General features: G+C 37.1%; 1 protein-coding gene across 1 annotated transcript in view; it reads right to left on the reverse strand.

Moving 5' to 3' along the window:
- Window positions 1-688: 688 nt before the first annotated feature.
- Window positions 689-16,461, reverse strand: part of LOC150084666 (extracellular tyrosine-protein kinase PKDCC-like) — a 78,365-nt gene continuing 62,592 nt past the window's right edge. The window contains exons 4-5 of the mRNA XM_090375407.1: window positions 13,180-13,356; window positions 689-788 (exon numbers count right to left, since the gene is read on the reverse strand). Coding sequence (XP_090231533.1) covers window positions 706-788; window positions 13,180-13,356 — 260 coding nt within the window. The 3' untranslated portion in view covers window positions 689-705. The remainder of the gene's footprint in view (window positions 789-13,179; window positions 13,357-16,461) is intronic.

A 16,461-nucleotide genomic window follows, 5' to 3' on the forward strand; every position in this document is an offset into this window, starting at 1 on the left:
CTAGTATGGTATTTTATTTATTTATTAATTTAGCCAAGAACATGTTTTTCTTAATGTTTATTGTAGGCCTACTTCATTAGTGGGATGTTTCAGAAAATAAATAAATAAATAGAATGCCAACTCTTAAATCCGACAACCTTAGGGCCAGAATTTCTGAATACTGGAATGAATATCAGTTTATTACCTTTTCTATTACTGCATAACACTATACTGTACAGGACTTTGCTTTTATTGTCATATATGACTCTACTGTATATACATAAAATAAAATGCAATGTATGTATTAAATAACGAATGCATCAACAATACTGTAACAAAATTGAGAGAAAAAAAATTTTTTTTTGGCACATGTCCTCCCATATGTCCTTATGTGTATGAGAAAATTGCTCCTGATCTATGAATTACTTCTCAGGTTTGGTTTGTTTCTGGTTTTAATGGCACAATAATGAGTAGGGTTATAATGCATCAGGTCAAACTTATCAGAAACACACAGTATTTGTAATACAGGAGATTGCCGTAAAGAAATTCCAGAGTCACTAAGAACTTTGTTTAAATGAGAGTTTATCATATTCTAAGCATATTTACAAGCATATTTAAATTGTTTTCTAACTTTTAAGTATCTATATTTTTACAAATCTGTACAGTTTTACTATCTTACATGCAACATACAAAATAGCAGACCATATGATAATTAGCCTTTTTTTGTTATGAAAATTTAATATATAATGTGTTTTTATTATCTTTCACTGGCGAAAGAGAGCCATTTTTGAAATGCACAATTGTCCTTCCTGCAGAAAAAAAAATAATAATAATTCAGATTTTTTTAATTTGGAATTTGTTACATATCAAAAAATTATAATTCAATGTCATCAACATTATATGAATATAATATTAAATATCACTGTATGGAGAGAGAGAGAGAGAGAGAGAGAGACAGACAGACAGAGAGAGAGAGAGAGAGAGAGAGATAAAATACAGCCTATAATGATTTTCTTGACAATATTTGCTGCATGTGATAAATACTTGAAATTTTTTTTTTAACTGAAACTGCTGAAAATGCAAATTTATATATACAGGGTGTCTCAAAAATATTGGTACAAACGTTTAGGGGAGGTAGGTAACATCTAAAGGAATGTGAATTGCATAGGAACCCATAACCGGAAACGTCACGGGGAAAGTAGTAGCAGAGGCACAAGAAGCAGAAATGACACAAGACAGTAATTAGTGGCAAACATTTATTTGACATAATATTAACAATGGAGTACGAGATGGAAGCATTTAATGATGTTACAATAGATGCTCGAAGGTTCCACCATGAGACGTGATGCATGCTTGACACCAACTCAGCATGGATTGGCGGACACAGTCGAACACACCTGGAGTTTCATTGACAGTAGTAGCAGCGCAGATGAGTCTCGCCACGAGATCCATTTCAGTCTCCACAGGCGATTCATACACGGTAGATTTGAGGGCCCCACAGAAAGAAATCAAGGCTCGATAAATCGGGTGAGCGTGGGGGGCCAGGCAACGGGTCCACCATGGCCAATCCATCGACGCCCAAAACGCCTGCTCAAATGGTCATGAACACACCTTCCATAACGGGCAGGCACCCCGTCATGTTGAAACCAAATGTTGCGTCTCACATTTGCTGGAACATCGTCAAGTAACCCTGGTAGAACTTGTTCAAGAAAGATCTGATATTTAGCGGAGTTCATGCAGGATGGTAACAGGTATGGGCTGAATAAGCAGTCACCGACCATACCTGCCCACACATTTATTGCGAAGCGATGTTGTGCCGCATGGGGGCGCACACCGTATGGGCCCTCTGCTAATCCATACATTAGGTGCATGTCTGCCAGTACACAGTTCGTATATCGATGCATGCTCTCATGCGGCAACTACTGCTTGAATGAGTAAACCAGAAATTTTCCCTCTCGCGAACTGATGAACAGCACCGTGTACTGACTTATGGTGACGTTTCCGGTTATGGGTTCCTATGCGATTCACATTCCTTTAGATGTTACCTACTTCCCCTAAACGTTTGTACCAATATTTTTGAGACACCCTGTATATATATATTTTTATTATTATTTTTTTTTTTCAGCTAAAGATAAATTTCAAGATCACAACATGAGAATCAATTATTCCTGTATGGAATAATGAACAGTGCATCACCAAATCACAATAAGCTCCAAGCCAGAGTTGATCATTGCATATGACCAGAACCTTCTCCTTAACTATTCCAAACTAGCCTTGATAACAAGGCACCTTAGAGGGGGCCAGTAAAATGAATCAAGGTGAAATTTTCATAATTATAAATGATTATGGGACATAAATTCAAATTAAGTGGGACAGAATTAATTGTAGATGTTTTCTAAAAGAAAATCACTGAAATAAGTTACCTCCATGGATATTTGAGGCTGACAGTTTTTGGGAAAATTCAAAGGAAAATTGGGTTAAAACCTGTTTGATCACTGGAATACATAAGGGTTTTTTACCCTTATTATTATTAATTTATTTATTTCCCTTTCTTGTGCCATATGGTAAATATTGACACTAAAACAAATCACAAATTATGACTTTTAAAGTTTTTTTCAGATAGCTATATTATACAGGTATATGTTGGTTTTATTGTCTTTAATATTTTTCCTGTTGCTGATTCATAAAGGACCCCAATTCATAAAGGAGGAACAAAGGGTGACACAAGTAATTACAGACCTGTTAGTTTAACTTCTGTTCCAGGGAAATTAATGGAGGCACTAGTTAAAGAAGCACTGCAGGATCATCTAGACAAGACTTCAGTTACAGTTTAGACACAGCATGGGTTTGTTAAGAGGAAGTCTTGTCTGACCAATTTGATTGGATACTATGTGGTCACAAAGGAACTGGATGCAAAGAATAATTTTGATATCATATACTTTTTTTTTTTTTTTTTTACTTGGCCCTTAGGAAGGCTTTTGATTCTGTTGCACATGGAAGACTGCTGCACAAATTGGAACAGTGTAGCATTTGAGGCAAATTGCTGCTAGGGATAAAGATAATGGCCAAGATGAGGCTCCAGTCATTGGTGAACCACTCCGAATCACTCTAGGACTAAAAATATGCATTAATATATATAAGTGGCTGACAGACTGTGTGGATGTGCTTCTTTTTTTTGTATTCACATTGATATATTCTTTCTTTTCAATTTTCTTTATTCATGACACTTTTACACAAGGGGTTGTGTAAATTTTTAAAACTTATTAATTCTTGGATTGTTTTGTTTATTGGGCTAAAAGTTAAGCAAGTACATCATGATACTGTCCTTGCAATATAGTATATTTTGATTTTGATGCACTTTCCAAACAAGTCAGTATTTTTATTAATTTTATTACACCATTTAACTGTTCAATATATAGTGTATGATAAACTATGCTACAAGAATTCATCTTCTGTTCAAATTTACCAATTGCTTTTACTTTTAGGTTAATGCATTGTTAAAATGGAGAAGACAAAGCACAGAACTTGCATCAATCACCCAGATGCTTGTTCTATTTATATATACAGAAAGTGTCTCTCCTAATGAAAAATATTCATTTAAATTTCCTACAATTTCTGCTATGTTTGTGGACACTTAACCCCAAAAACTCAGAGGTAGAAAAATTTTGTCACAAAAGTTGCATATTCATTGTACTTTGGCTGCAAGATCGGTGACCAAGAAAGAAAATTGGGCTCCACATATCTGTTGTATTACTTGTAGAATAAACTTAAGGCTGTGATTATATGGCAAGCTGAGAGCATTACCTTTTGCCGTCTCTATGGTGTGGCACGAGCCCAAGAATCATTTCAACAACTGCTATTTCTGCATGACAAAAATAAAAGGTATTTCCAAAAAGAGCAAGCACTGCATCAAATATCCCATCAGCAATTAGGCCAGTGCCACATGGTAAAGAACTGCCAGTACCTGTGCACCCAAAATCTTGGGGTATCGGAAGTAGCGATGAAGGTACAGAAGAAATCATTTTACCAGATGTCACAGAACCTTGTACTTCACATGATTTGGACTACGAGCCAGAAAAAGAAAGGGCCCCCACACTACATTGAACAAGAAGAATTAAGCGACTTGATCAGAGACTTAAGCTTACCCAAAGAGAAGGCTGAATTACTCGGATCCAGACTACAACAGTGGAACTTACTCGCCAAAGGTACAAACATTACAATATACCGTAAGTGAAATGAAGAGTTTTCAAGATATTTTGCAATGGAAAACAACATGTGTGTGTGTCTGCAAAGATGTTGTTGGTCATATGCATGAACTGATCATAGATCACAATACCTCTGAATGGTGTTTGTTCACTGATGCGTCAAAGCTAAGTTTGAAAGCAGTATTGCTTCATAATGGAAATAATCTATCAACAATTCCTCTTGTTCATACTGTTGACCTGAAAGAAACTTAAAATAGTATGTCCCAGATTCTTGCTGCTATAAATTACAATGACTATGGTTGGGATATCTGTGGTGATCTCAAAGTGATTGGACTGCGCTTGTTGAGTTGCAAGGTAGTTTTCACTAAATACTGTTGTTTCCTGCATTTGTGGGATAATAATGCAACAGCCAAACGCTACGTCGTACAACACTGGAACAAGAGAGATGAATATATTCCCGGCAAAAGCAATGTAAAGTATGTTCAATTGGTTGATCCACAAAAGGTTTTTTCTTTCCCCTTTACACATCAAGCTTGGACTGATTAAAAATTTCACTAAGGCACTGGATAAAGAAAGCAGAGGACTCTCGTATTTACTGAAAATGTCTCCAAATTTATCTCATGCAAAGCTGAAGGAAGGAATTTTCATAGGTCCTCAAATAAGAAAGCTCTTAAAAGATTAAGAATTTCAAAGAAACCTGAATGATGTTGAGCTGGCTGCATGGAGATCTTTCAAGGCTGTGGTACACGGATTCCTCGGAAAGAGAAAAGAAAAGAACTATGAGAAACTTGCTGAAATGTTACAAGAACATGGGGTGCTGAATGTCACTGAAATGCATTTCCTTCATTCCCATCTGGATTTCTTTCCTGAAAACTTAGCAATGTTAGTGATGAACAAGGAGAGCGCTTCCACCAGGACGTATCTGCAATGGAAAAACAATACCAAGGTCACTGGGACTCTGCCACGATGGGAGATTACTGTTGGTTCCTTAAACGGGAAAGCAAACTGGAGTATAAAAGGAAATCATTGAGTGGGAAACATGTCTAAGTAACATAATATGTTACTTAGACATGTTTCCTTTACACACAATAATATATTGTGAGTAAAGGAAATATATTATTACACACAATATATTATATTGTGTGTAATAATTACAACCATGTACGTTGGTATTGTATAAAACAAGGAATTAAAAAAAATGCATATATCTTTTGATGTAGATGTGACAGAAGTAAAAGATTGATATTTTCATAATCAGGACATTAATTTTGTTGGGTAGTGTTATCAGTATTTTGAGATATCTATCTATACATTAAAAAAGTTTTCCTCCTAGTGATATTTATTCGAGCCAATGAGAGAAGAGGGCGAGGCAATTACGTCACTACAAATGCAATTAATTATTGACAACTGCCTCCATAGCATTCACCAACCTCGCGCACGTGATTCTCTGTCTAACATTTGATGTTCCATTGTAACGTTTTTTGTACATTAATGAATATTGTATACTGTATTGGAAATACTGTGGTTTAGTATTTTGTAAATATTTCAGTTAAATATTTTAGTCCTGCTCTTTTGGATGCAACAAATACATGCCTCAAATACATTCCATAATACATGCCTCATGTATTATGAAACCCGAAGCAAAAGGCCTTTTCCTAAGTAACCTATGTAAACAAAGGTAATTACATACTGATATTGGCTGAAGTCCAGGATAGTATACACTGGCAGGTAGTTCGATGAAAGCGAGGAAGATGGCGATAATTGAGAGGTGAAGGCGTCTCCCTTTTCTGATTGTTTTGTGTCGTCGAGGAAGGGGGCTTAGCTTAGGTATGATGTTTATCCCTCCATCCCGCTGTTTTAAAATGAGTTCCCAATTTAAAAACAGCGGCAAACGTGGGGAAAAACACCCTAGGCATATCAACCTAGGATGGGCATCTGCCAATCACTGCTTTGTTCCTGTCCATTTGTCAAAATATGGGAGTCACAACTTGTCAATCACTGCATTCCCACTGTTTTGCTTGGCACCATGTTGGAGGGTGTACACCGTTCTGTAGTTTTATCGTGATATTTATTCGGCCTTGAGAATGTCGTGCACTACAACAAATGCACAGGTAAATAATTACATAGGTCATTTCCTGATTAGATATCAACCAGTGTGTTTCGACAGGTCTGTCTTTTACATAGAAAAGCATGCACAGGGGTGGGCGAGCAAAGCGAGCAGGGGGCGAAACCCCCTAGTTATTATTAAAATAAATGACCATGGATTTGTGATTGAAAAAAGGTACTTTAAAATGAGAAGCAAGTACTTCTAGTATTGCAACTGTAGTCAATGAAACGAAAACAATATTGTCACACTTCAAAATGAAAATAAACAATCGCAGCCTTTTGTTACCCAAAAATCAGAAGTAAAAAAACACTAACCAATTACAGTATTTCCTCATGTATAAGACGCACCTTAATTTTGGGGCCCAAAATTTGAAAAAATATGTATTACATAAAGTTATTGAACTCAAGTTTTATTCATCATAAAATTCATACAACTCCTCATAACTTGAATTCAACACTGTATGAAAATCTTTTCTGAGCCATTTCTGGGCAGAACGTGGCAAAACGTAACCTAATATACCTGTAACAAGTGCGAAACAATGAATGCAAAGACAACAAGCACAAAAAAGCGGGAAATGCAAGTAAAAAAAAAAATGTACAACCACTGTATAAGACGCACCCAGTTTTTTGACCCCAAATTTTTCGAAAAAAAGTGCGTCATATACATGGGGAAATACGGTAATAAAAAACCAAAACGAAAGTATGATGACAGTTATTTGAATTTCAGCTTTACAGATGTTGGAAATAAAGATGCTCCTGATGCACAGTGTGTTGTGTGTAATAAAATATTAGCAAACAGTTCTTTGGATCCCGCTAAACTTGTTATTTATTTTTTTGCTTTTTTTGTTTTTAGGAGCATTAGCAACTAAGGCCATATTGCTCCGGGGATATGCAGTGGTCATTCCCTGACCTTTCCGCATTCTCCATATTTGGTAGTCATGGGCTCGAACCCCAGTCTAATCAAGAAGCGTGTGCTACGCACTGCCACTCCTGCCCACCTGGCTATGGAGGCGCCCGCTAAACTTGTGTTCCGTGACTAAAAAAGTTTGGGAAACACTGGTATAAAGAATGTGTTAACTATTTGGCACTGCTGTCTTTGTGCATACAAAGAATTTTGAGCTCCTGGAAACATTTTTTTTGAAAAATTTTGCCATTTTATGACTTAATTAACATATTAAATTGTCTTCAATATATAGTTTAATAGTCTTATTTTTAAATTTAGCTAGAGATTTTGCAAGTTATGACTTAATATACGTAAAATCTTTGTACCAGTGATTTGGTGCAAATATTATATCTTGTAATTTATACCGTAGTGTACAGTAGGGGAATTTTAGTGTTTTAATTAGGTATCTCGATAGTTTGAATAATATAAGTTGGAATTAGTTAGATAATTTTATTATCTATTACAATTGCAACTTTACAAATGTAACAGTATAGCACATAATACATATAATGTATTCTATTAGAATGAGCAGCAACCTGGAAAGCAAGGTACTGAGGACTGCTGGGAGTCAGTGGAACAAAGAAATACATGGGCTATGTTAGGGTAACTAAGGGCAGGATCAGGTGCATGTACACCGATGCTAAAAGTATAATTAATAAATTTCACGAGTTTGAAGTGCTGGTCAAGACATCAAAGGCGAATATTATTGGGATATCAGAGACGTGATGTCTCAAATATGAGTAGAGCAGAATTGGAATTTGGAGAGTACAATGCGTACAGAATGGATAGACAGGACAGGAGGGGTTATGCTGTTACTTAAGAAACACAAAATCTAAGGAAGTGCATTCAACTGACATTGGTGCACAATGCAATGTTGAGTCAGTGTGGTGTGACATAAGCACTAGGAAAGGAAAAATGAGAGTGGGTGTGTGTTATAGGCCTAATGAATCCGATGAGTATAATGACCAATTGTGCAGAGAAATAGATGTTTTTGTTGTTATTTTGGTTTTAGGAGCATTAGCAACTAAGGCCATATTGCTCCAGTGCGTTGGTCATTCCCTGACCTTTCCGCATGCTCCGTATTTGGTGGTGACGGGCTCGAACCCCGGTCTAATCAAGACGCGTATGCTACGCACTGCTGCTCCTTCCCACCTGGCTACGGAGGCACCCAGAGAAATAGAGTAGGCCAGTAAATAAAAATGTCTTATAATGGGGATTAACTTTCCAGATATTGACTGGAACTTGTGAGTTGGTCACTCACACACTAGCAAGCTTTTGTGGATTTATTGGATGACTTTTCTACAGCAACGTGTTCGAGAGACAACCAGAGGGAGAAATACTCTTGATCTGATTATCAGCAGAGATTATTCATGCATTAAGAATTTGCAGATAAAGGAACCACTGGTTGACAATGATCACAGTGTACTGATGTGGGATTTACTTAAAGATGTAACCACCATCAAGGGTAAAGGGAAGGGCTTTTGCTTTCGTAACTGTGACTACGGTGGTCCCAGATAGTTTTTAAATTCTATACAGTGGAATTAACTTATGTTACCAATGGCGAATTCTAAATGGGAAGCCTTCAGGGACTTAATCGTGGAGGCTACTAGGCTTTTCATACCAACTGCGAAATACTGTTCAAGGTTTAGGCCAAAATGGATGTCATTTGAATTAATGAGGCTCATGGCAGAGAAGAAATATGAATGGGATGCATATAAATTATAAGGCAACACATATACCTATGGCATACATAAGCTAGTCTGTAATCAAACCACAAAGGAGGTTAGGCAGATTATGAGAAATATTTGGCAAAGGATGCAAAGAAAAACAGCAAAGAGGTCTTTACTTATGTAAACTCTACAAAGGGTACTAGGAAAGTTTTGCAATATGACGCAACAATGAATCACAGGAAGCTGCATGTTGAGACATGTTCATACGTGCATAGTAGCCGCCGTGCCAAGTCGATGGGCTCAGTTATTCATTAGTAGTGAGAGTGTAAAGTGCTTGCAATGGCATCATGGTCACGAAATGAGATAAGGACAGTTTTGCCGTATAATTTTGTGCGTGGTTTAACCATAGACCAGTGCTTAGAAGAAATGACTCTTGCACTAGATGATGATTGTCCACATCGTACAACGATATTCAGGTGGTATAGAGAATTCCAAAGGGGAAATTTCACTCAAGAGGATTCTGAGAGGCCGGGAAGGCCACGAATGTCAGTTACGGAGGAAAACATTACTGCTGTGAGGAAAATGCTTGACGAAAACAGGCGAGTGACCTATCAACAGATAGAGGATACTTTGGGCCTAAATGCACCAGCAATTCGTTCGATTCTGCAAGATCATTTGCACGTGAAGAAATTTTGTTCTCTCTGGGTGCCGCATCAACTGACTGAAGAGCAGATGACACGATGTGTGACTTGGTGCCGGGAGATGTTAAAAAAGTTTGATAAGGGACAATCTCGGTATGTGAACAACATCGTGACAGGTGACGAGACTTGGCTGTACTATTACGATCTGCCGACCAAGGCTCAAAACAAAGTTTGGGTCTTTGATGATGACGACACACCCATAATTGTCAGAAAATCCCGATCTGTAAAGAAGAAAATGATAGCTGTATTTTTCAAATCGAGTGGAATTGTGGAACGTGTCGTTTTGGACACGCAGAAGACAGTCACAGCTAAGTGGTATACTGAACAATGCCTGCCTAAAGTCATTGGATTATGAAGAACCTGCGGCCAAAGTCAAGAATGGACACCTGGTACCTCCATCACGATAATGCTCCAGCTCACCGCGCCAAAGCCTGCACCGAATATTTGACCACGACAGGACTGAAACTTCGCGAGCACCCTCCCTACAGTCCAGACCTTGCTCCCTGCGACTTTGCACTGTTCCCGCATGTGAAAATGAAGCTAAAAGGGAGGCGGTTTTCCAGTGATGAGGACCTTCTACGGGCTTGGGACAACGAGTGTGCTTTACTCCCTAGTGAAACTTGGCAGAACTGGTTTAAAGATTGGTTTCGGAGGATGGAGAGGTGTATTGAATGTAGAGGAAATTACTTTGAAAAAATTAAATAAACAAAGCTGGTTTGATTACTGATAATTATGCTCAGATAACTGATAAACTGAATGAGTATTTTGCATCTAGATTCACACATGAGGAGTTATTCAAGGAAGGGAATGCCAGAAGTTTATCAAACTCTAACAGGGAGTTAAATGATTTTGTAATAACAGAACAAAGTGGAGGAGCAATTGTTGAAGTTAAACATAAGAAAGGCACCTAGGGAAGATGGGATCTATCCAGTTATATTAAAGGAGGCAGCAAAGAAAGTAAGTAAACCCTTATCCACAATTATGAGCTTCCTTGGACTCAGAGGAGTTCCTCATGGACTGGAGGTGTGGAAATGCATCCCCAATTCACAAAGGCAGTTCAAAAAGTGACAACTATAGACTTGTTATTATAACTTCTACACAAGACTGCAGTAGTAGTTAAGACACGGCATGGGTTTGTAAAAGGGAGGTCTTGTCTGACAAATTTGATTGGATACCATGATATGGTCACAAAGGAACTGGATGTTAAAAATAATTTTGATATCATATACTTGGATTTCAGGAATGCCTTTGATACTGTTGTACATGGAATACTGCTGTACAAACTGGAGCAGTATGGCATTAAGGACAAGTTGCTACAATGGATAAAGGGATGGTTGAGTGGGAGATGACAGAGGGTGGTAATCAATGGCCAATACTCTTCGTGGACTAATGTGATTAGTGGAGTTCCACAGGGTTCAGTGCTGGGCCCATTGTTGTTTTGTGTATTCATCGATGATATTGATGAAGATATATCAGGCTTAATGTCCAAGTTTGCAGATGATACAAAGGTTGGCAGGGTTGTTAACAACAGTAAAGACAGTATGCTACTGCAACTGGTTCTAGATAAATTGGGCAAATGGGCTGAGAAGTGGCAACTGAAGTTTAACATTGACAAATGCTAAGTACAGGCTGGCCTTGATTAACACGATTAATTTGTTCTGCGAGCGGATCGCGCCAAACGGAAATGCATTAATCAAATATAATAGTCAATAGGAAAAATTATAATTGGTCTCTGACCTTGTGGAATGTCCATAAAGAATTTTAAAAATACCTTTTAAATAACTTTTATACAATGTTTGTATATAATGTAAAAGATAATGAAAATAATTATGGAATTAAATGTTTATTGCATAAAACAGCGGTTCCCAAACTGTGCATTGTGAAATATTTTAAATTTGAGGGAAACACAGCGATACTCACATCTGCCGGACACCGCGTGAACTATTAGCTCAAGGTAGTTCACAGTTTCAACATTTCTTATTAAGTTATTTGGATATAACTACTTAATAAACAGAACTGTTAGTATTTATTTTTGTCTAGGTGCGCTGTGAAAAAATTACTGAGACACTGAAAAAATTAATGTTTGGTTAGTTATTGGGTAAACTGTATGTGCTAAAATAACCACCTGTGATCTGGGAAAATCACTAATCCGGCACCCCACAGATCCCAACGCTGCCAGATTAGTGATGGTCGACCTGTAATTAGCAAGCTAAAAAGCTGTGAAAGAAACCAAATTTGAAAAAAAGTAAATAAAAAACTGTAAAAGAAAGCCAAAATTCACTAAAGGAAGTGCAAAAGGAAGACTACTGTACAAATTGGAGGAGTATGGTATTAAGGGAAAATTGCTGCTATGGATAAAGCAATGGTTTTAAGTGGGAGAAGACAGAGAGTGGTAATCAATGGACACTGCTGTTTGTGGACTAATGTTATTAGTGGAGTCCCACAAGGTCCAGTGTTGGGTCTATCGTTTACTGTATTTATTAATGATATTGATGAAGATATATCAGGCTTAATGTCTAAATTTACAGACGATACGAAGGTTGGCAGGGTTGTTAATGACACTAATGACAGTACACCCGCAACTGCAACAAGATCTAGTAAAGTTGAGCAGATGGGCTGAGAGGTGGCAAATGAAGTTTAACGTTGACAAATGTAAAGTACTGCATATGGGTAGCAGTAACCCCAGAGTAACATATCAACTCTGTGGTACTACACTCAGGGTGGTAAAGACTGAAAATGGCCTGGGAGTAATTGTGCAGTCAGATATGAAGTTTTCTGAGTAGTGTAGACGGTCTGCAAGAGTAGCTCATGGCATCTTGTCAATGATATAAAGGAATTTTTCTAGCAGGGATATGGAGGTGATTATACCCTTGTATAAGGCAATGGTCAGGCCACACCTTGAGTACTATATACAGGTCTGGAGGCCTCATTTTAAGAAGGATGTAGAGCTGCTGGAATTAGTACAGAGAAGGGCAACAAGATTAGTGAATGGAACAATGGGTTGTTCTTACGAAGAAAGGCTTAAGTTTTGCAAATTACAGTGTCTGGAGACTACGCACCTGTGAGGTGATCTGATTGAGGTGTATAAGGCCTCAAATGGTTTGAGCAAGCTCAATACTGATGAGATTCTTTCTCTGACCCAGATTAATCACCTGAGGGGACATAAATTCAAATTGAGGAAAGACAGTTGTAGAATAGATGTGCAGAAATTTTGCTTTAGCCAGCGGGTAGTTGATTTCTGGAACAAACTTCCATCTGTCGTTGTAGAAGTGGACAGCTTGAATAAATTCAAGGCAGAACTAGACAAACATTTGGAGTGAATGGATGGGAGAGGGTTTTTTTTTTTTTTTTTTGGCTGATGTATAAGCTTACTTTCTTGCATCATATGCCTCTACTAATGCTAAAGTAAATTTTACAGGAAGAAGCCATTTCTTTGTATAATTCTTAAATAATTCCTTTCCCCATTTCATATAAATCACATATAATTTCATATAAATCTACATTTAAATAAGTAATATATGCCATACTTTTTAAATGAATCACTATTCAAAGTGAATATCAGAAATCCAGCTCACCTGTCCATGTTGAATGGCTTGTAAATACAAATGCTTTACAATCAGGATCATTAGAACATAATGATGCAGCTTCTTCTGCATCAAACACTGATAGTGTGCACCCGTATCCTGAGAGAGTCAACTGACAACGATAGTCATAAAGGCCAGGTAAGTCTGCATTTTGTACTACTTTATACTCTGCAAAAATGATTTTTAGAAATACACTCAAGTTTTTATACACAAAAGTATACAATCATAACAAAGAAAAACATGTCACCTGTCACTAAAATATAAATACTTAATAACATGGGCTTCCCCATCACCTGATTTGACAAACAGTAGCATACACTCCACAATGTGATGAAACAGTACACGAGGTACCATTTACCATACCAGACTGTCTGTGCAGCATTTCATTGTGCATGCAACATGTGAATGCTTACCACCACTGCAGCAGAGCAGAAGCAATAACAGGCACATATCAATTTTTAGGTAGTCATTTAGAAAACAAATTTCATTTTTAAATTACTGAAAAAAAAAAAAATAAATAAAATAATAATCCATAACTGGATTTTGATTATTGGAGGTTTGGTTTGGATTAATGCAATTCCTGTGTTATTCTTTATAGTTTTTCTTTATGTAATTTTATAGGTGCATAATCAATATTATAAGTTATTTTATAAATTTAATGAGATATATATATATATATATATATATATATATATATATAAAGTGTGTTTTAAAGTCTATGCAAAGAATTCTGGGGTATAATCTAGGAACCAAAATAAGAAAAAAAAAAGTTATCTGAATGTTCAATTCTGAGAGCTACATAGTAAGGCCATGGAGTTATTTCTGGCTGTTTCTATATTGCTCACTCATTTTGTGTATTTTATTCCCTATACTACTGAGTACTTGCAGTTCTCTTAAAGGAGGAGCAGAATTGTATCCCCTGTTTTTGAGTATATCTAACTATAGCCCTTGTTTTCTTTTCTTGTTTACGTTTCTTCCCTGACTGTCTGTTAAGGATATCTCCAGAGAAATGTCCACAATTTATTTTTAAGACTGTTTATTTGTACATTTCTCTATCCATCAAGACTTCACATGTATTGGAAAACAGGTTTGGGTTTATGAAACTGCCTGCTTTGCTGCTTCAATGAGGTTATCTCTGATGAATTTTCATGTCTCAACTGATTTTTCTTTTATAACTTATGGGTTAAAGACTGCCATCTGTTGAAGCTTTTTTTTGCTTTATTTTCTATGGATTTCTCCTGGTGTTGCAAGGAAGTTTATCAATCCATGTGATTACTAATGGATAGCGATCACAGTTACAGGGGTTTTCAATGACATTCCAAGAAACCTTGAAGAAGCAAAAGGAAATAAAAATGTGAAAATGTGTGTGCGTGCACATTATTCAGTAGAAAGATGGTTGTGGTGGTCTACTACTTTTGCATGATTTTTCGAATCTTTTGCTGTTATCATTATTTTCCCAGAGGGTATGTCCATTTAGATCTTTCATTAAACAAAAAGTTGATGAACGAAGGCAAGTCAGTCTCAGTCTCTCTCTCTCTATATATATATATAAAAGACATCTGGCTTGAGTAGAAGTTATATCGAACAGATGGCTACTTGAAAACCTATTCATTTATTATAGTAGTAGCATTGGCAAATGGTCAAGAAAAAGCAAGCTTATATAGCATCAGCTGGGGGAGAAAAACTTACACACTTCACTTATTTATACCTTTCAAGAATTTGCCTAGTTCTTCCTTGAATTTATTCAAACCATCCAATTCCACAACAAACCTGTTCCAAAAATTAACAACCTGCTGGCTGAAGGCAAACTTCTGCACATCTATCTTGCAACTATCCTCCTTCCTCAACTTGAATTTATTCCCCTTCATGTAACCTCAGCAAGAAGAATGCCATTAACATTCAGCTTACTCAATCCATTCAAGGCCTTAAACATCTCAATCAGATCACCCTAAAGGTGCCTAGTCTCCAGACACTGCAATCTGCAAAACTAAAGCCTTTTTAGAGCATCCTTTTGTTCCCTTTATCAATCTGGTTGCCCTTCTCTGCACCCATTCCAGCAGTTCTACATTCTTCTAAAGTGAGGCCTCCAGACTTGAATACATTACTTAAGATGTAGCCTAACCATGGCCATGTACAAAGGGATAAGCAATTCCTTATCCTTGCTATCAAAGTTTCTGTATATCATTGACAAAACCCCCCCATGAGCTGTTCTGGCAGCATATCTGCATTGCTCAGAGAGTTTCATATCTGACTACACAATTACCCCCAGGTCTTTTTCATTTTTCACTACCCCATCATACCACACAGTTGATAAGTTACTTTGGGATTACTGCTCCCCATATGCAAGTACTTTGCATTTGTCAATGTTAAACTTCAACTGCCATTTCTCAGCCCATTGACCCAATTTTCCTAGATCTTATTGCAGTACCTCAACCTGATTACTGTCGTTAACCACCTGCCAACCTTTGTATCATCTGCAAACTTATGCATTAAGCCTGATATACCTTCATCAATATCATTGATAAATATAGAAAACAACAATGGGCCCAACGCCAAACCCTGGGGGACTCCACTAATAACATTAATGAAGAGTAGTGCCCATTGATAACAACTGTCTTCTTCCACTTAACCATTCCTTTATCCATAGCAGTAACTTGCCCTTAATGCCAAATTTCTCCAGGAGTCTTTTATGTGCAACACTAACCACACAGCCAACACTCGATCTTTTTCTAACAAAAAACTTTCCAAGTACATGGTTGAGGTGAAGTCTTCTAGGCACATCAGATCACAACTTTGTTGATGTCTCTACTCCAATGGAAGCATTTCTCTCGTGGCCATTCTCAACCTCTTTTTTTTTGTTTAAACTGGACACAAAAAAAGAGAGTAGTGAGATCCTTAGTATCTACAAATGCAGTTATCAGTGTTTCCAAATTTTATCCTATTGTTAATATCTCTCCATTGGAACAGTGCATAGTGCACTTTTTCAATGCATCTCATTACGAAGAGCCTCCACAATATTGAGACTGATGCACATTAGTAGCAGACTTAATTATCCCAATGCTGCAGACTAAGTGCATATAAATGCACTTAGTAGCATACTTAGTGTGCTCAGTGCTATGTACAAACTATGCCTATGCCCTACTTGTGCAATTTTGTTTTTATTTCAGAAGAGAAAATGAAAACTAAAATGAAGCAGCCTTCAAATTGAAGGTTGCTTCATTTTAGTTCCATTATTGGGAAGGTGAGTATTACAGAGCTCTGTATTATTTATCA

The sequence above is a fragment of the Mastigoproctus giganteus genome, chromosome 6 (genome assembly GCF_048544385.1).
Source record: "Mastigoproctus giganteus isolate SK-2022 chromosome 6, ASM4854438v1, whole genome shotgun sequence".
Lineage (NCBI taxonomy): Eukaryota > Metazoa > Arthropoda > Arachnida > Uropygi > Thelyphonidae > Mastigoproctus > Mastigoproctus giganteus.